The 20,718-nt window shown below is 38.8% G+C and overlaps 2 protein-coding genes and 1 pseudogene across 3 annotated transcripts in view; 2 read left to right on the forward strand and 1 right to left on the reverse strand.

Moving 5' to 3' along the window:
* The window catches only part of LOC146517828 (deoxyribonuclease-1-like), a 72,849-nt gene that overhangs the window by 20,412 nt on the left and 31,719 nt on the right, over positions 1-20,718 (forward strand). The gene's annotated exons all lie outside the window — the stretch shown is intronic.
* On the forward strand, positions 2,248-3,594 carry LOC146517829 (uncharacterized). The gene is made up of 3 exons (XM_085161336.1): positions 2,248-2,546; positions 2,655-2,781; positions 3,044-3,594. The coding sequence occupies exons 1-3, from the start codon at positions 2,472-2,474 to the stop codon at positions 3,199-3,201; spliced, it is 360 nt and encodes a 119-aa protein (XP_085017462.1). The 5' UTR covers positions 2,248-2,471; the 3' UTR covers positions 3,202-3,594.
* Positions 3,502-5,777, reverse strand: LOC146517830 (granzyme B-like; annotated as a pseudogene). The gene is made up of 5 exons (XR_014874307.1): positions 5,532-5,777; positions 5,295-5,442; positions 4,355-4,487; positions 3,890-4,144; positions 3,502-3,775 (listed from the first exon to the last, which is right to left on the reverse strand). The product of XR_014874307.1 is annotated as a granzyme B-like (transcript).

Below are 20,718 nucleotides of genomic sequence, written 5' to 3' on the forward strand. Positions count from 1 at the left end.
AATGTCTAATACATCCACCACCTGAGCTTACCTGAGTTAGCGTTACAGTCAGGGCTGAAGCCTTTCACATTTAAGTTTCAAACTCAAAGTCAAGTCAAAGTCGAATTTATTGTTAAAGACCATATATATACAGATATACACAGGAATTTGACATTAAAAATACAAAAGAAATAATAATAATAATAATAATAACAATAATAATAATAATAATAAAAGAAAATAAAAGTCTTATGTGCAACACATTAAAATACTATACAATTATTTAAACAGCAGTGGCAACACAATCATAGTGATTGTGGGCAAGTTTGTGGGGCAGTCATTGAAAGGCCAATGGTGGTAGGTCAGAGCTGTATGTTTGGGGGTTCAGAGGGAAGAGGTGAATGCAGGTCTGGAGTTGGTGTGTGGGAGCGCATGGAGTGAATTCAGCATCCTGACAGCCTGATGGACGAAGGTGCCTCTCAGTCTGCTGGTTCTGGCCCGGAGGCTCTCCAGGCTCCTTCCTGATGGCAGCAAACTGAAGGAGCTGTTGGACGGATAAGTCAAGTGACCTGTAATGCAGAAGGCTTTCCAGATGAGATAGGTCAAGTAGATGTCCTGGAGGGAGGGAAGAGAATCTGAGAGTCTGCATAAAGACTAATATAATCTATTAGATAATTTCTATATTGGTTAGAATTAAGATTATTTTTTATTTTTCCAGTTCATGAGGACTGTTTTCTTGGCAATGCATAGGGCAGTGAAAACCATATGGGCTATATTCTTTTCTGTAGTGACATAATCTAAGCTGCCCAACAAACACACTAAAGGGGAAAGTTGGAATGTTACAGTTCAGACACTTTGATAAGTCTTCACGCGTAGATGTAACTGTCCAGTTTATTGGCTTGTGTGAGCATTTGTTGGAGGACATAAAGCCCATCTTGAACATCCAATGACCTGTATAGTGCACTCTATGTAGTATTTTGTATTAAATAATTGAAGACTGGGATTTCCAATTAAATGAAAGGTTTTTAAGCATATCTGAGACCAGAAGTTTTGCTCTAAGTTGACTGATAAATCTGCTTCCTATTTTGCAATAGGAAGTGATATTGATTCATCTGTTTTAGAAAGCATTCTGTATATTTTGGAAAGTAATTTGGGGGTTTTAGGAGTAAGAAATTGTACCACACAACAAGTAACGCCGTTAGTAACGCTGTTACTTGTAATGCCGTTATTCCCATAACTGGTAGTTTTGATGTTTTTACTGCATGAGTAGTCTATCAAATTAAGTAATCTACGTGTTTTTTTTTTTGTTTTTTTTTTTGGGGGGCCGCCTGGCCCGTTTGGTTCTTTTGCCATCAGAATTATTGTCTGAAGGCAAAGAGATAAGCCCACCATCCCTGCCTTGCAGTATTGGTCCATTTGATTGACTTTTGTTGTTATTATTTATTTATTTTATTTTATTTTCAGTTGTTACAGACGGGACAGACATGACCGGGGAGAGGGGGAGAAACAAAGACAGCGGGGAAGAGGAATAGTGATGAAGGGCAAAGAAAAGAGAAAAGAAAAGGGGTGGGGGGGAATACATATTTTTATATATATCACCTGTTGAGAGAAAAAAAAGAGAAAACAAAAAGTATAAACATATAAGCAAAACAAAAAGTAAAAGTATAAACAAGTATAGAAAAGTATAAACAATGCGGTTACATTTAGACTTAATTTTTTTTACTATAAGTATGGACATGGAAACAAGTGAACAACATTTTGAAATAAGTTTAATTGGAATTCTGTACACTGAAAACAACAACAACAACCAAACAACACATAAAAAACACAAACAAACAGCCAGTGCCTTCATCTGTCCATTAAATGTCACACATCACATCGACCCGTAGTCCCTGCTCATCACCACATGCTTTTAAAAAGAGCTCTATTCCTCTGCAAACTGTGTTTGAATGCCCCCTCATCATGTGAGCCTTTAAGGTTTTTTTTAAGAAGACTAAGACCACAGTGAGGGCATTTCATTTTTATGGGCTTTCCATAAGCCGCAGTTTCATTTAGCACAGAGGGTAGGGCACATGAATGTTCTACTGAAGATTCAGAAAATGGTTTAGATACTGGAGAAAAGACATCGAGAGTGCAGCGGGAAGATGGCGAGGCTCCTTGGAGAGTTCAGTGGGGAGCAGTCCTGATAGTGGTGGCTGACTTGGCATTGAAGAATGCTGACATGACAATAAATGTCTTGCCCCATGCTGTATGATAAGATAATTGATAAGATAATATGATAATTTCTTATTTTTCAGGAAGATTCTGTTTTTTTTAGAGTGCCTCTCACAGCTAACGTCTAATGTTAGGGGCATGAAGGAATTTAAAATTGAGAGAAAAATGAAGGGATAAAATTATCACGGCTTCACACTGTAAAGTGTACAAAAAGTACTTCATAACTTTTTTTATGTGTCTCCTCTTCCTCAAACAGAATTGTTGTGTATGGAGAGACCATGTCGAATTCCATCGTCCCCAACTCGGCCAAGTCTTTCAACTTCCAGCAAGAGTTTAAGCTGACTGATGAGGAGGTGAGACTCACTTATGTGTTTTTCTGAGCTCAAAGATAGAAATGATTTGACTATTTTATTGTAAGGGACAGCATCGGTGTTGTCATTCAACTATATTTACTCTCTAAGGCACTCAGCATCAGTGACCATTACCCCGTGGAGGTGGAGCTGAAGACCAGAGCAGGAAGACAGAAAAGGATGGCTGTGCCTGACGGGACAGAGATGACATCTGGGGAAGAACAGTCTCAGAAAAAAGGTGTCTGAGACGGTTTAATAAAAATGAATTTTATAAAGGAGCAAATACCTCATGAATCTCAGGGCTGATCTCAGTTCAGTTAAATTCTAATTAATTATGTAGAGTTGCTGTTTGTTTCGGAATCAAAGTGATGTGACATATCTCATTTTAACTGAAATATACTAACAGTAACAAATTTATAGCAAACATGTTCTGCAGTGTTGTATTCTGGGTGCTACTGAATGCAGATTTTATTTTTCCTCCTTCTAATAATAAACAACAGGGAAACAGAAGAAGACCAAACCGGCAGGGTCACCAAAGACAGACAACAGAAGAATGTGGGAGGAAAAAGGAAGCAAGGGCGGGCATCCAACACGCCAACCAAGAGAAGACGTCAGGATGTTCAATGTTCATGATCTTACTATTAAATTAGAAAAGTAGAGTTACTGTAGTTAGAGCTGTTTCTAGTATTAAATTGTCATGGCTTCAGTTTTTTGACTTATTAGAGATTTAACTGAAAACCACATCAGGTGGTTCTCTGTGGTAAATGAAACACCCTCTGTTAGTCTTTAGTATTTATAGTACTCAAAAAAATCAGGATGAATGTACTGTAGAAATGAAAAATTAGTTTACAGATATTAGTATTGCATGGAATTAATTTTCCATGGTAAACCTGAATTTCAATAGATAGATAGGTTTTAAAGTCATAATAATATATTATTCGTGCACAGAAACAATATTTGAAACATTTTCTTTATTCTGCATTGAGAGCAAACACTGACAGAGGCACAGCTTGCACACTTACAGTGTGCTGACGCAAAGCTTTGTGTAAGATTTAACTTTTTTCCCCCTGGAGAATCATCCTGATCCAGTTAAGGTGTTTTGAGATATCCGTATAGACATTGGGGACATCCGGATAGTTACAATTTCCCAGCTTGGTGCCAGGAAGCCGTTTGTTGAAAGAAACAATACCGACAGCAATTCCCTTGCAGACCAGAGGGCCACCAGAATCACCCTGAAAGGAGGAAGTATGTATTTTGTTCATGTGATACTTAATGCAGGTTGCTTATATATTTCTCAACAACAGAGCAGTTAGCAAGATTTTCCAAGGAAAGGACAGAAAAGATACCTGACAGAATCCTTTTGTTGTGTTGTATCCACCTGCACAGATAATATTGGGTGGAAGACCACCCCATCTTTCCCTGCAGACTTGTGGGCTGATGACCGACACATCCACCACTCTCAGGTCGTCAACAACATTACCACGAGTGTTTATCTTACCCCATCCAGCCACTCGACACTTCTCATTTTCATTTAATGTCATTTCACGGCGGGGAAGTCGAATGAATTGAATCGTTTTGCTTGGTCGGACAGGTGTAGACAGCTAGAGGCACAGAAATAAAGAGTAAAGATTAAGAATAAGTGAAAACCACGTGACAGCAATACAGAACAATTATCATTTATCTTTTTTTTTAAGCAAGCGCTTTTTACCTCAACAAGAAATGTGTTTTTCAATCAGCATATTGTAAATTCTAACACTCAAAGATATAAAACTTCCAGTGTGATGTGAGAAAACAAAAATGATAAACCTTACTTTTAAAAGCATGATGTCGTATCCATGGCCAACATCCCGATAATATGGGTGTTTGTATTTCTCAGCAATCTGTATCACGAGCTTATTAGCACTCCTCAGATGGTGGTTACCAAGGACTACGTATGTAGGATACCTGAATAAAATATAATTCTAAGATCATCAGCAAATTTTCTGAAGTTACATAAACAACACGATGAATAAAATATGAATACATTTCTTTATTGTTAAATTCAATTTTACCTCAAGATCTTAGCATAAGTTTTACAAAAATTCTCATGGTTTCAGTTTGTAAAGGAAGAATTGTAACTTAAATTATGACCATTACATTATACAGTAGTAAATATATATACATATATTTATATATATATAAATATATGTATATGTATAAATATATATGTATATATATTTATATATATATTTATATATATATATATATATATATATATATATATATATATATATATATATATATATATAAATATATGTATATATTTAAATATATATGTATATATATTTATATATATATATATATATATATATATATATAAATATATGTATATGTATAAATATATATGTATATATATTTATATATATATTTATATATATATATATATATATATAAATATATGTATATATTTAAATATATATATAAATATATGTATATATATATAAATATATGTATGTATGTATGTATGTATGTATATATATATATATATATATATATATATATATAAATATGTATATATTTATATATATATATATATACATACATATATCTATATATATATATACATATATTTATATATATATATATATATATATATAAATATATATATATTTATATATATACATATATATATATATAACTATATATATGTATATATAAAAAAGGACAAAAAATGGTCTAATTAGATATTTTCCTGGAGCAAAGATTACTTACAGGTCACAGTGTGCAGCAGTCATTGCAAAGTTCTCAGACACGAGAAATCCTCCACAAATATGGTAGCCTCTGTAATCCAGCACTGATGCCATATACAGCATTTTGTTGTCTGGGGCTATTTTCCCATTTATAATTTCACTTCCAAGGACTAATTGCATTGGGAGGAAAGAAAATGAAAATAAAAAACATTAATATTCCACATGCAGGCTGGAGAAGAGTATTCATGGTGCAACTTACCATTTTGCCCGAGGAATAACAGCACATGAATCACCGCAAATTGTTGCAGAGCAAACATCTCGTTGGTGAAATGCTCGATCTGTTATGTTGAGACTGGCAGTTCAGTCCTTTTAAGCAGTTTGTACCAACTAACATCTGAGTTTTAACCACTTCCTGTAAGAAGTGTGGTTTAGAAACTTTTCACAGCAAATACTTCACTACTCCTATCTATCACCATCTGTTATATGCGCACCCATTTCTCATTAACAGTACTGAATTTAAAACAAACTACAGCTAAATGTTCTGCTTACTCTCTTTCTTTTTCTATGGGTGGACAAGATGCTTTAGCTCGGAACTAGAAAAATCAAACTGCAGGGTTTATATAGATACTTGAAGATTTTCACATTTGTTTTTTGTTTTATCAAGTGTCATGTTCTCATGCTGTGATCTTGGAGAAAGAGTAAATCAGATGCTTTCCAGATGGTAGTGCAAGATGAATAAAAACCCCACTGGCTGAAATGTACCACCATTTCTTATGGATGGATGTAGACACTCATTATTTTACCTCCCTCCTGACTTCCTGTCTATATTGAGGATGATTTAAACCAGCGGTCCCCAACCCCCGGGCCTCAGACCGGTATCGGTCCGTGAGTTGTTTGGTACCGGGCCGCGAGAGTTCAGGCTCAGGTGTGAAATGTATGGTTTTCAGGGTTTTTATCGGTTTTCAGCGTTATTTTGTTATCGTTTTTATTGTTAACTCGGTTTTCCTGGGTCTTTTCACGTGTGTTATGAATAAATCTTCTTTTTTCGGTACCGGTACTAGTTTTATTTTGTTGTATTTATCCGCGACACCTTAAAGGCCGGTCCGTGAAAATATTGTCGGGCATAAACTGGTCCGTGCCGCAAAAAAGGTTGGAGACCGCTGATTTAAACCATAGGTGTCAAACTCAGCCTAATTACATTTGGCCCGCGAAGCCATACCAAATTACTATTAGAGCTGGCCTACTGTTATTATACAGCTAATATATATATTGTTTAGTATTAAGCTTTGCTTGTTCCATATTCAGTTTTTCAGCAAAACGTGTTTGTGGCGGGGCGTGGCCTGCGGTGACGTGCAGAGGAGGCGGACGCACCTGCACGGCATCCGCAATCACGCCCCGCCGAATTAAATATTGTACTGGGTCCCGTGGTTGGCGTTGTTGTTGTGGTCGTTATGTTGAGCTGGCAGCGGGAGAGCTGCAGCCCTGGGTGCGGATGTACAGCAACCGTGAAAGTGTTAATAAAGTATGCTGCAAAGCATGAACGTGCACCAGGGTCTGCCGTGGTTGTTTACAGTGTTTGAGTCCATAAGAAAAGATTCATTCTTATATCTGGAGGAATAAATATATTTCAATAAATATATTTCAATAAACATATTTCAATAAATATTAACGTTAGCCCGCGACTTTGTTCCAGTTTTGAATTTTGGCCCACTGTGTATTTGAGTTTGACACCCCTGATTTAAACCAAAGATTTCAAATTTGGATTCATGACTCCATCAGACCTGTTTCCACTGATATCTGTGACATTTGGTCCTTTCATGGACTGACTAATCTTCTCAGTTTCTGTTTGTTGGAATCAGAGCACCACCTATTTGGTTGTGGGTAGCTTTGTCCTGTTTTCATGTTTCATCCTAAACAAACATTTCAACCCACTTTCAGTATGGTATTATTACTGCTTTCCCATCAGAGATGAGCAAAACCATTTGGTTGAGCTCCAATTCTGCAACTAGCAGGCAGAATAACACATATCCGAGGAAGGAAAACAGATAAAGAATGGGACTCAAATTTCTCTGCTTTGACGTATAATTTATTCTCCAGTAAACACTGGAGGACAACTCGGATGAGGACCTGATGTTCTTTCATAGTCTTTGAAAAGATCAGAATCAGAAGTATAAAATCAGGTATTTGTACATAATATTCACAAAATTAGGACATACAACCAAGTTAGAATACTTCAGAATGGAGTAATATATGATGCATGAAAATAGCTTTTATCAAAAGAAGATAAATAATTACCAATAGATTATAGTCAAATGTTTTTACCCAGTCTAGTATCCTGTTCAAAAAATATAGATGCTAATTTGGACATTATTTAATTAAAGTGATTCAAGAAATTCAGTGTAACTATGTCCACATTAAATAAGCATATTTGTCTTTATGGCAAAATCTGCTGTGTGCTTGTGTGGGTTGTTTTTCTTTTTGCAGAAACCTCTAACTCCACCTTTATTGGACAGGACATGGGAAACAAAAGCAAAATTATTAAGGACGTAACTGGACATATTACAAACGATGAAAGCAGAATTAAAAATAAAACCCTGAACAAACGGATAAGCATGAAAAACGACACAGCACGACCACACAGAATGACTGACTCAACATGAAAGCTCACCTTACTGCACCTTACTACCAGTGTTGGGACTAACGCGTTATTAAGTAACGCGTTACAGTAACTACGTTATTATTGTGGTAACGAGCACGGTAACTAGTTATTATGCCAAAATCAGGAACGCGTTAGTCGTTACTGGGATTTAGATACGGTCGTTACTCGTTACTTCGTGTGGTGGCTATCGCGGAGCTTCCACAGATTCTGTAACATTAGCAAGTGGTGCAGGCAGCAGGTGGAGGAGAGAAAGGGGACGTAGAAGGAAAAGAGACCCGAGGCGGCCGCCGGTCCAAGTGTGAACTGAACTTCAGGTAAGAAGTTATGACCTGCAGTCTATCTGGGTCAGATATAAACCAAGTTTAGGTGGAGTTTATTTTCGTTATTCTGACTTTTTCCGTACTGCGTACTAGCTAGCATGACGGAGTTTCTATACAGCTGGGTGGGTGCTATGAAGTTAATCATGTTGAACTTTATTTTGTTCATAAGTTATTAGAGTTGCCAATCGTCCCGTCTGGTATTCAGAGAAAATATTACGCGTTTCTTATTGAGGTGAAAAGGAACAGTTTGTCCCGTAATTCAGCTACAATGAAAAAGGCACAAAGCTGGAGTTATTCTGTGTCTTTGCTGCACAGCTGCCTCTTCTTCTTTCATTCTCCCCCCTCCCTCTCCCGTTTCTACTTCAATCATGAAACTGATCAATGATCAGCTGATCGGCTCTCTTGTTTGTTTATCACCCACTTTGCGCCAGAAAGAGGAAACCAGCCGATGTCGCGTTAAACAACAGCAGCACGTTTAAGCTTGATCAGCTGTTGTTAGAATTTATTTAATATTAATTTCTAGTATCAGCTGATGTTTGCTGGAGCCACAGCTGCAAAAAAAGCTGCTGGTCATGATATCGGTTTGGTTATCTGGTGAGAGGGAAACATGAAACCAGGAGATGTCCTTACTGAATCATCAGAGCTGAACAGGTGATGGAGAAACAGGTTTATCTTTTAGGTGACATGAATGAGTTAAAGTTATGAACTGTTTCTGAGAGACAGATAACCCCAGGATCCTTTTTAGGTAGCTGACAGCTGGTAACTGTGCAGGTGCGGATCTAGCAAAGTTTTGCCAGGGGGGCCAGGTAGGGCATTAACAGGGAGAGGGGGGCACAAAGAAATACTTTTCTTTCTTATTCTCATTTAAAATGTCTAGCTTTTAAAAAATAATTATCTGAATCTTACAACAAAGGATTGATAGATTGATGCATATATACCATCAAAACAGTGAACATCACTGTCACAACAGTGTTTGTTTTCATTCAAAGGCTTTATGATTTTTCCTATAATGGTGGGCCGGTCTCTAGTCAAAATGCCCGGGAAGATTTTTTGTCCCAGTCCAGCCCTGTATGCAGCTCATCTGCAGTCTGGTGTTACCTACATCTTCATATTCAGAAGGCAGAATTTCCGAGTTCTGAGTACAATCAAAGCACCACGACTGCAGTTTTTGTGTTGGATGTAAAAGGCGCACATGATGCTGTGACGTAGGCTAGAATCATGGCAGCAGTCAATGACGGTCCGGGCGTGGGATTTCTCTCGTGGAAATATGTATTATCTTTTCCTTTCTATTGGTAGGTGGCACAGTGCACTTGTGGCAAGTAAGCAAGCTAGAAGACTGGCAAAGTTATGGAAGCAACACATGAACAAGAGAATTCTGAGTAAAACCAAAGTTACTTTCCATAGTAACTAGTTACTTTGAAAGTAACGAGTAACTTGAAGTAACTGAGTTACTTTTGATAGAAGTAACTAGTAATGTAACTAAGTTACTATTTTAAAGTAACTTACCCAACACTGCTTACTACTTACTACAACATAAACCGTGTTAAATAAGTAAAGGTAAATATGAAATTTACGTGAAACTATTGACCTATCAAAAATAAATAGATCAATCAGACTACTAAAGGTAAAAGGGCCATATAGCACAAGTAAACCTACAGAGTTGTGAAATAAACATCATGAAAACAATGTGAACAAACTAATAAATAGGACTGAATGTCACATGATCTGATTCACATGATCGGTTTCTTCTAATTTGTGGGCTGTAGAGATAATGTTTGCTGGAAAAGGGAATGAGCATTTAGAGGTTTTCCTATTGACTGTTCTCTCTTGTGCTCTCTCCTTTTTCATGCACACTGCTACGCATTCAATTCAATTCAATTCAATTCAATCTTTATTGGCAGACTTCATGTCCATAAAAACAAGACAGAACCCCCCCCCCCTCCCCAACACAAGGTATAAACCATTAAATATATATATGTATATAAATAAGTATATAAAGCATTTGTAAAAATATAAAACCATAATATACATAAAACACAATTACTTAAAATAAATCAATAAATACACAAACACTTTAACCAGTGCTTTCTCAGACTGGATGAGTAACGGGAACCACTCACTGTCGGATGTGTAAGTGCTAAAATTATACTGTTACTCGAACCATCCAGTCGTTCTCTAAAATTGAACATTAACTTTCTTAAAAGTGCTTTAAAAGTCCAAACACCCACAGCTACAAACATCTGGCTGCCACTACCACTTCTAGGTATCCTGCAAAGGATTCTCATCGCATCATTACAGTGGGGCAAAAAAGTATTTAGTCAGCCACCGATTGTGCAAGTTCCCCCACTTAAAATGATGACAGAGGTCAGTAATTTGCACCAGAGGTACACTTCAACTGTGAGAGACAGAATGTGAAAAAAAAATCCATGAATTCACATGGTAGGATTTGTAAAGAATTTATTCGTAAATCAGGGTGGAAAATAAGTATTTGGTCAATAACAAAAATACAACTCAATACTTTGTAACATAACCTTTGTTGGCAATAACAGAGGTCAAACGTTTACTATAGGTCTTTACCAGGTTTGCACACACAGTAGCTGGTATTTTGGCCCATTCCTCCATGCAGATCTTCTCAAGAGCAGTGATGTTTTGGGGCTGTCGCCGAGCAACACGGACTTTCAACTCCCGCCACAGATTTTCTATGGGGTTGAGGTCTGGAGACTGGCTAGGCCACTCCAGGACTTTCAAATGCTTCTTACGGAGCCACTCCTTTGTTGCCCGGGCAGTGTGTTTTGGATCATTGTCATGTTGGAAGACCCAGCCTCGTTTCATCTTCAAAGTTCTCACTGATGGAAGGAGGTTTTGGCTCAAAATCTCACGATACTTGGCCCCATTCATTCTGTCCTTAACACGGATCAGTCGTCCTGTCCCCTTGGCAGAAAAACAGCCCCATAGCATGATGTTTCCACCCCCATGCTTCACAGTAGGTATGGTGTTCTTGGGATGCAACTCAGTATTCTTCTTCCTCCAAACACGACGAGTTGAGTTTATACCAAAAAGTTCTACTTTGGTTTCATCTGACCACATGACATTCTCCCAATCCTCTGCTGTATCATCCATGTGCTCTCTGGCAAACTTCAGACGGGCCTGGACATGCACTGGCTTCAGCAGCGGAACACGTCTGGCACTGCGGGATTTGATTCCCTGCCGTTGTAGTGTGTTACTGATGGTGACCTTTGTTACTTTGGTCCCAGCTCTCTGCAGGTCATTCACCAGGTCCCCCCGTGTGGTTCTGGGATCTTTGCTCACCGTTCTCATGATCATTTTGACCCCACGGGATGAGATCTTGCGTGGAGCCCCAGATCGAGGGAGATTATCAGTGGTCTTGTATGTCTTCCATTTTCTGATGATTGCTCCCACAGTTGATTTTTTCACACCAAGCTGCTTGCCTATTGTAGATTCACTCTTCCCAGTCTGGTGCAGGTCTACAATTCTTTTCCTGGTGTCCTTCGAAAGCTCCTTGGTCTTGGCCATGCCGGAGTTTGGAGTCTGACTGGTTGAGGCTGTGGACAGGTGTCTTTTATACAGATGATGAGGTCAAACAGGTGTCATTCATACAGGTAACGAGTGGGGGACAGAAAAGCTTCTTACAGAAGACGTTACAGGTCTGTGAGAGCCAGGGATTTTCCTTGTTTGAGGTGACCAAATACTTATTTTCCACCCTGATTTACGAATAAATTCTTTACAAATCCTACCATGTGAATTCATGGATTTTTTTTTTCACATTCTGTCTCTCACAGTTGAAGTGTACCTCTGGTGCAAATTACTGACCTCTGTCATCATTTTAAGTGGGGGAACTTGCACAATCGGTGGCTGACTAAATACTTTTTTGCCCCACTGTATATGCAACATGCAGCTTCAGCATGCTACATTTGATGTGGCATGTAGCCACATCAAATTAATTATGGTGGCTGTGAATGATAAAAAAAAAAAAAAAAGTTTTTTAGGGTTTTTGCAAAGATGCATTGTGGACACCTGATGAAAAACTGACAGGAAACCATTGTGCTAAACAAAGACACCACGAAAAGCTGATGTAACCACCACAGGTTTCAAGATTATCGCTTTCATCATCCTGGCTGCAAAAAGAACAAAAAAAAAAAAAAACAGACCTGATGAGGAGATCTCGAGCTGACAGTCAAACTGTTTGCTCGATTTGTCGATTACAAGTCATTAGCCAATGAGCTTAACACTGATAATCCTCCTTTCTTACACATTGTATGACAAAGTTTTATGAAATAAACTTCATGATTTATTTAATGTGACCACAAAAATGAGCCCATATCTTTTTTTCTTTAAATTTCAAGAATGACTGTCACCACCCTTTTCTTTTGAAATTTCAGCTTTATCACCGTCACCATCAAAACGGTCACCATGGTTGCAAAAAACAAAACAAAAATAGTCGTGATGAGGAGGTTTGGGTTTGACATGGAAACTGTTTGCTAAATTTGCCAATTACAAGTCGTTAAAGATTCAACACATTTATTGTCATGTGTACAAAGAAAAGCATTTCTCTGTACAATGAAATTCTTTCTCTGCTGTCCACACACAGATGCCGGTTAATATGTACAAATAGATAAAATTCAAATAGCATGAATAAATAAATGCAGACAAAAAAATGAAGTATTAAATAGATTTATGTGCAAAAGAGCTATGAGCTTAATATGCTTGTTTGATATGTGAGATGACCTGATGTGCAAAAATTAGTCATTGAGCTTAAAACTCATAATCCTCCTTCACTTCATGTTTTTTTCAATATGATCACAAAAACGTGACTGAGCCTATTGACTCAACAGGAAAGTGTTAGGTACATCTGTGTGGTAGGCAGAGGGTTGGACGCCAGCAACTTTGACCACAATGTGGGACATAGAGGAGTTAGTGCGGCAAATGAAGAAACCTTTAACAACCAATTTAGAGGAAAGCTTTAATAAGGGTCAAATCCTGCTGTGTTCAGTTTAGTCAAACAGGCAAGCTAAACAGGTCATACAGTTTCCCTGTGCTTTTTCTTCTCTTTATTCTCTCTCTGCTAGAGGTTTCTTCTTGTTAAAAGGGAGATTTTCCTTTCCACTGTCACCAGGTGCTCGCTGACAGGGGTCGTTTGATTGTTTAGGTTCTCTTTCTTATAAGGGTTCAGGGTATTTACATAACAATTAGGGGTGCAACAATACGCGTATCGATATTGAACCGTTCGATACAGTGCTTTCGGTTTAGTACGCATATGTATGAACAATACAAAATTTTTAATTTACGTTATCAACTTTCCTTTGGAAGGTGCTGTCTGTGTCGAGCGCTCAGTGGAGCTGCGACAGTGCAGCCTAGGCGGAGTAGTGGAATGCAGATTCACTGAGCGCAGCGCAAGCTAGCGAGACAGAAGTTAAGCTCTCCTTGCAACATGGCAAATTGAACCTCCCCCACCCTCATTCAGTTCTGGCATTTGGAACTATTTTGGTTTTCATGTGAGGTATGACCCTGAAGGTAAGCGCGTCATGGACTAAAGTAAAACAGTATGTTGGATGTGCCAGCAATGCTCAATTACATTGGTGGGAACTAGTGTGTTAGCGCAGTTAGCTCGTTAACGTGTTGGCCGTCCAGCCCCACGCACGGGGCGATCCGCGGTAGCTCGTTAACGGAGATTTGCCGTGTTGTGGCGTTAACGTCATTTCAGATTAAGGCTGACAGCACTAGTGGGAACACAACAAATATGACTGCACATTTACGCCGACATCATCTTAGTGCAAAGACAAACTTTACCCGAGTCATTTAGACAGCCGTTAGCACATGATTCTCCTTATGGGGACCTGATATGTTTAATATGCTGCTGAGAATATAGCCCAGAAGAAGCGTATAGTATAGCTTTTATTTTGTAAAGAGACATTTCTCTGTAATAAACTCTCTTTTCCAAAGATGAGTGATTTCTCGATCAGATAGATTAATTTTTTTATTACTTTGTTGTTTCAGCAACATTAAATTTAAAAACTGTACTTTTGAGTTAAAATATATATTTATAATTTTAATAAATGACAAATTAAAAAAGCATGAACATTTTCTTTGTATCGAAAAAATATCAAACCGTGACACCAAAGTATTGAACCGAACCGAACCGTGAATTTTGTGCATCGTTGCACCCCTAATAACAATGTATTCTTGTTGTGAGTTGGTTCTACATAAACAAAAGTGAATGGAAATTAATTACATTAATATATTTATTCCCTTGAAGATTCACTTCAAGCCATCTGCGATAACTTTTTAATTCAGCTTTCATCTTTCTTTTTGTTATTATATTTATAGACTTGTTTTTCTGAACTCAATAAACGCTTTTATTTTAGAGCTATATGGTCCTCACAAGTCAGCCACTCAAAACCAACCATTTTAAAATATAATTCATTATTGTAGCCTACCTGAAGTACAATTAAGTACAATTAGACATCTGTGAGTATTAGCTGTTTTCTTAATGTGGCTTTTCTGCTTTCACAAAAAAGGAGCCGTTCTAAAACATATTCTTACAACATCTACTACTGTATGCTGATAGTTGGTACTTTGATGATTACTACCCACATAATGCTAGACAGGTCTTCAGCCAGGAAGGAGAGCAGAAAGGTGAAAATGCCAATGATCTTCTCTGCTTGTCTTTCTGTAAAAGTCCACACACACCACTGATTCAAGTGACTTGACTTTAATTTTATTTATACAGCGTCAAATCACAACAGTCTTCTCAAAGTGCTTTAAATTGTAAAGTACATACAGACAAAATCAAACAATCATATGACCCCTGTGAGCAAACACTTTGGCAACAGTGCCTGATTGCAGAAGTTGAAACAGTTTGTTACTGGGATGGGACAAGTCCTTTAATATCTGAGCTGCTCTGGACCAACAGAGTTAGGAACCTGCAAACTGAAAGCTTTGCCTCCAATTCTACTTTTAAATACTCTTGGAATCACAAGTGAGCCCGCAGTCTGAGAGCAAAGTGCTCTAATGGGGTGATGTGGTGATTGATGAAGCCTTTATTTGTCATTTGCAGTTGCCTGCAGCAAAATTGGACCTCTTCCAACCACACATACATTACACAAACATCACATTGGGGAGACAGGTCAGAACAGGTAGCATAAAGAAAACCAATGAAATGTACAACACAATAGGGCAGTGGAGGAGAAAAAAGAAAACCCGACTTAGACCGAGCTCCTGATAAGGGATCAGTATGAGAGCAGAAAACAAAAACTCCTCAGCACAAAAGCACATGAGTCTTCACACTGTAACACCGTGGTGGGTGAGTACGGTTAGAGTAAGCCAATGTAGACAGCAGCATTGGGTCACAGCATCTCTGCGCGGTCCAGCTGACCCGCCGTCTGCATCGGGTGGGGGTCAAGCATCGGAGGGGTTTGGGTGTGCATCTGTGTCAGTGTACATGTGTAGTTGTTTGTGTGTGTGTGTGTATCCTGTGTTCAATATGAGAGAGAGTGTCCTTTCACCCACTTAAGCAAAAGTCAATAGTCCTTCAGCCAACGCAGGTGTCCTTCAAGGATAGGGTCAGAGAGACTAAACACAGTCCCGTTATCAGGGACAAGAATTTGTTGTTCCACATGAGTGAGGGAGATGATTGTTTGGGTTATGCCAGGCTCACACTGTGCGATTTTTGGCCCATTTGAGCCGATTTTGAGTTGTGCGACCGTTTTGGCGATCGGCCCGATTTTGGCCTTCATCGTGCATCGTGCACCGTGTAGTATACGTGGGGTAACGAGAAGCGATTAACACCTCACGACCAGCTCCCGATCATCAATCGCTTGGTCGTGAGGGTGTCACCGCAGCTTCTCACACTGCGCACGCGCAAACACAAATGTTTGAAAATGAAAAAGACTGCGGAGCACGGCAGTGCAGCGTGTGATCTGGACACAAGCGATGGAGGCACTTGTAGAACTTTGGCAAGCTCATCCGAGCCTTTTCGATGTGGCCTCACAAAATTATCACGACCACAACAACCGTGAAAATAGTTGGATGGACATTGCTGCTCAATCACAGCTGCCTGATCAATGTTTTTCATGAGCAATTTAGCAAAGTTGATGGCGGTGGTGTGTCTGTGTGAGTGAAAGACAGAGAGGGAGAGCGAGCGACAGAATTTCTGTTATAACCTTCATTTTATGGAGGCACAGCGTCCATAAAAGCGTCCATAGAGCATCGGGCCGTATAGTGTGAGACCCTGCATCGTGACCTACGAACCTCTAACCCCTGCGAGTCAATCGTACAGTTTGAGCAGGAGCTGAATCGCGCGACTGAAAAAATCGCACAGTGTGAGCCCAGCATTAGTGTGGACAATTGCACCAATTTCGCAGTTGTGCTTAGTGTCCATCACTGGTCACCAGGCCTATCTATTTCCTGTTGCAAAGCTGTGAGCTTCTCCAAGATCTTCCCATATGGCGTTCAATAAACACAGTCTGAGTACTCCTGGCTTGCCCATCATCAATCATGCCGACCAGTGTAGAGAGGGTTTTGAACAGCTGTAACCTCTTTCTTTGTTCTTCGATTAGCCAGATCCGAGCTAGCTCCGATCAGTCAGAACTCTGTTATCATGGTTCCAAATGGTAGATGTCGTTCAGTGTCCTGCATCGAGAGTGTCGCCGGGCACACAACCATCAAGTATCCAGCAGCAAACGTCTCTGCAGGACAATCAGGGCTCTCCTGAGCCCAAGCTTCTTGTCGAGAGTAGATTTTCAATTTCGTTAAGGGACCAGTTGATCAAATCCAGACTTCTTTAGGTTTTAGAGAACAAGACTGAAAGACTCTCTGAGGGTTAGAGTTGGACAAGACTAGACAAGGACATAGAAGCCAAGCAGGAAAGATAAGGGAGGGAGAGGGTGAAAGATGTGTCTATATGGTCATTAACATAAGACAGGGCCTGATTATTCAAGACCTTGCATGTGAGGAGCAGAATTTTGAATTTGAAAAGTCAATGTAGGAGAAATATGCTCTCCCTTTCTAGTCCCTGTCAGCACTCTTGCTGCAGCATGCTGGATTAACTGAAGGCTTTTCAGGGAGTTTTTAGGACTTCCTGATAATAATGAATTACAGTCGTCCAGCCTGGAAGTAATAAATGCATGAACTAGTTTTTCAGCATCACTCTGAGACAGGATATTTCTAATTTTTCTTACAGTGTTACTGAAGGCCAAGGTAATGCCATCCAGAGTATGTATCTGGTTAGATACCATATTTCCAGGAATTTTAAGGCGAGGTACAATAACCTCTGTTTTATCTGAATAAAAAGCAGAAAATTGGGGGTCATCCAGGTTTATTCTTTTGTTTTAGACATTCCTGCAGTTTAACTAATTGATGTGTGTTATCTAGCTTCATGGACAGATAGAGTGGGGTGTCATCTGCATAGCAGTGAAAATGTATACTATGCCCTTCTGATGATACTGCCTAAGGGAAGCATGTATAATGTAAACAAAACTGGTCCCAGCATGGAACCCTGTGGAACTCCAAAATTAAACTTAGTGTGTAAAGAGGACTCTCCATTTACAAGAACAAATTGGAGTCTGTTAGATAGATATGATACAAACCACCACACGGAAACAGGAGGACAAAGGAGGGGGGAACAACTAAGCTGTAGTGCCTCTTCACTTCACTGTGCAATTACCTTTTGTGCAATACTTTTTGTTAATAGTCAACGGTGCAATAGACTCCATACTTGAAATGTGCAATTCACTTGTATTTTTATTTTTATTCCTATTTATTCTATTTATCCCCTTTGTATTTTTATCTATATATGTCTTTGTATTTATATATGTGTATATATATATATATATAATATTCTGTAACTTCTGTCGGTGCTGTGCTTTTTTGGAAACCAAATTTCCCAGAGGAACCCACCCGAGGGATTAATAAAGTTTTATCTTCTTCTTCACTTCAGTGGTACTGAAAGTAGCTGTTCTTAATGTCACGTCTGTGAGACACAGCTATGAGTAATATTTTCTCTAATGCAGGGGTGTCAAACTCACATACACAGTGGGCCAAAATTCAAAACTGGAACAAGGTCGCGGGCTAACGTTAATATTTATTGAAATATATTTATTCCTCCAGATATAAGAATGAATCTTTTCTTATGGACTCAAACATGTTTTGCTGGAAAACTGAATATGGAACAAGCAAAGCTTAATACTAAACAATATATATATTAGCTGTATAATACCAGTAGGCCAGCTCTAATAGTAATTTGGTATGGTTTCCGCGGGCCAGAGTTTGACACCTATGATCTAATGGTTAAAATTATATTTCTGAAGAAATTCAGGAAGTCATTACTAGTTAACGTTAAAGGAATGATTGGCTCAACAGTGCTCTGACTTTTTGTCAGCCTACCTACAGCGCAGAAAAGAAACTTAGGCTTGTTCTCATTTTCTTCAATCAGTGATGAATAGTAAGATGTTCTAGCTTTACAGAGGGCTGTTTTAGACATGTAGCCTCATAAAATGAATTAAAGATGACTCTGAAGGATGTTTTTAAAACAAACAAACAAAGAAACGTTCTCTGTTGCAGAGCTCCACTTACCCCATATCAAATCATATAACTATGCCTGTATCCTCAAAACACAGGCTGAAGCTTGTCAGCCAAGATTTGTTTTTTTAAGGTTTTTGCACAGATATATTGTGTATACATCTCTGGCATGATGAAAAACTGAGAGGAAACCACTGTGCTAAACATAGACACCATGAAAAGCTGATGTAACCACCACAGGTTTCAAGATCATTGCTTTCATCATCCTGGTTGCAAAAAGAACAAAAAAACAGACCTGATGAGGAGATCTCGAGCTAACAGTGAAACTGATTTGTCGATTACGAGTCATTAGCCAATGAGCTTAACACTGATAATCCTCCTTTCTTACACATTGTATGACAAAGTTTCATGAAATAAACTTTATGATTTATTCAATGTGACCACAAAAAATGACTGAGCCCATCAACTCAACAGGAAAGTATCAGGTACATCTCTGTGGAAGGCAGAGGGTTAGAGGCCAGTAACTACGCTGGAGTCCTACCAGTAGCCAGGCAGAAGGTCGACAACAGTGTGGATGGTGGCGACATTCTGGAAGTCGATGGGATTTTACTTTTTCCAGCCTCTAAGCTATTTAGTGTCATGGGCTGGGTCTGTGACCCAGCATTTTGTGTTTAGTTTCTGTATTGTTGACTTGTGCTTTTACTGAGAATATTTTTAGTTCTTGTGGCTTCTATCATTTGGATAGGTTTGAGTTTTTTTGTACATGATATTGTTTCGTTAGATTAGTTTTCTTCGTCATAGTCTTCTGAGTTTTCATTGTTGTGTCACAGTATTAGTTTTCCCAGTTTAGTTCTAGTTCTGTTTTGTCAATGTGCATTTTGCCTTGTTTGGACTCAATGACATCAGCCATAATAAAGGCTTACTTTTCGTTTAAACTCAGTTTTGTCTCCTCCTCCGTGTCCTCACTCACACACACGGTCTGCCCCAGCAAGCCGTGACAATTTCGTTTAAAAGCTATGCTTTGCTTACAGGCTGCGACAGATGTTTTTATATTCTCTGTGAGCTCAGGGGGGCCAAACAAGAAATGGTTGGAAATTAGTTACAATCTGTGCATTTGCTAAAAAAGAGCTTGCATTAGCAAGTAACCAAGTAACCTCTGTAGTGCTGTTAACAGATAAGCTTCTTCAAAGGTCTTCCTCTGTCCTTGTGAGGGGGTGGGGGATCAAACACAAACATGACTGGGGAAATATACACAGAGGACAGCAGTAGAGCATGCAATGTTGTAGGATTTAAAAAAAAATGTTTGAACAGTTTAATCTGCTTGTCTCTGGTGTTTCTACAGCACCACCTACTGGTGGAAACCCATTACAGTTCTGCAGGTTTGTGTGTCATACCAAACAGCTTCATTTGAGCATTTTATAAAAGGTTCAAAGTAGTCCTTGGAAAAGATTTTAAGATATAATCCGAAACTAATGGGGATCCAGGGTTCTTAAAGGGAACAGGCATCCATAACACCCACCTCTCTTCAGGTCAGTACACTCTGTCTGGAGTCTGTACACAGGGAAAAACACAGTAAGTTTCCTTAAACCATAAAGGCCAGCAAATGACTTCAGGTGCCAGCCACTACCTTAAGCTGATAAGATCATGTGAGACAGGTGGGTGATTTCCTCAGGTGTGTAGAGCAAAGGCCAACAGGGAGCACAAACAACAACAAAAATCACAGATAGAAGAGAGGAGACAAAACCTGAAGATGTCAGCAGGGAGAACTAAAAGACCACAATATAACATTTTGTATGAGTGCTCTATATTTTGCTTTTCCCAGAAACATGTAAGAAATCAAGTGACACGACTGACTTTGTTGTAAACACTTTGTTACCATTGTTACTACACAGTTTCCCCTTGAAAATATGACCAGACGGAAACATCCGTTT

This window comes from Neolamprologus multifasciatus, chromosome 5 (genome assembly GCF_963576455.1).
Source record: "Neolamprologus multifasciatus chromosome 5, fNeoMul1.2, whole genome shotgun sequence".
In the NCBI taxonomy this organism is placed as follows: domain Eukaryota; kingdom Metazoa; phylum Chordata; class Actinopteri; order Cichliformes; family Cichlidae; genus Neolamprologus; species Neolamprologus multifasciatus.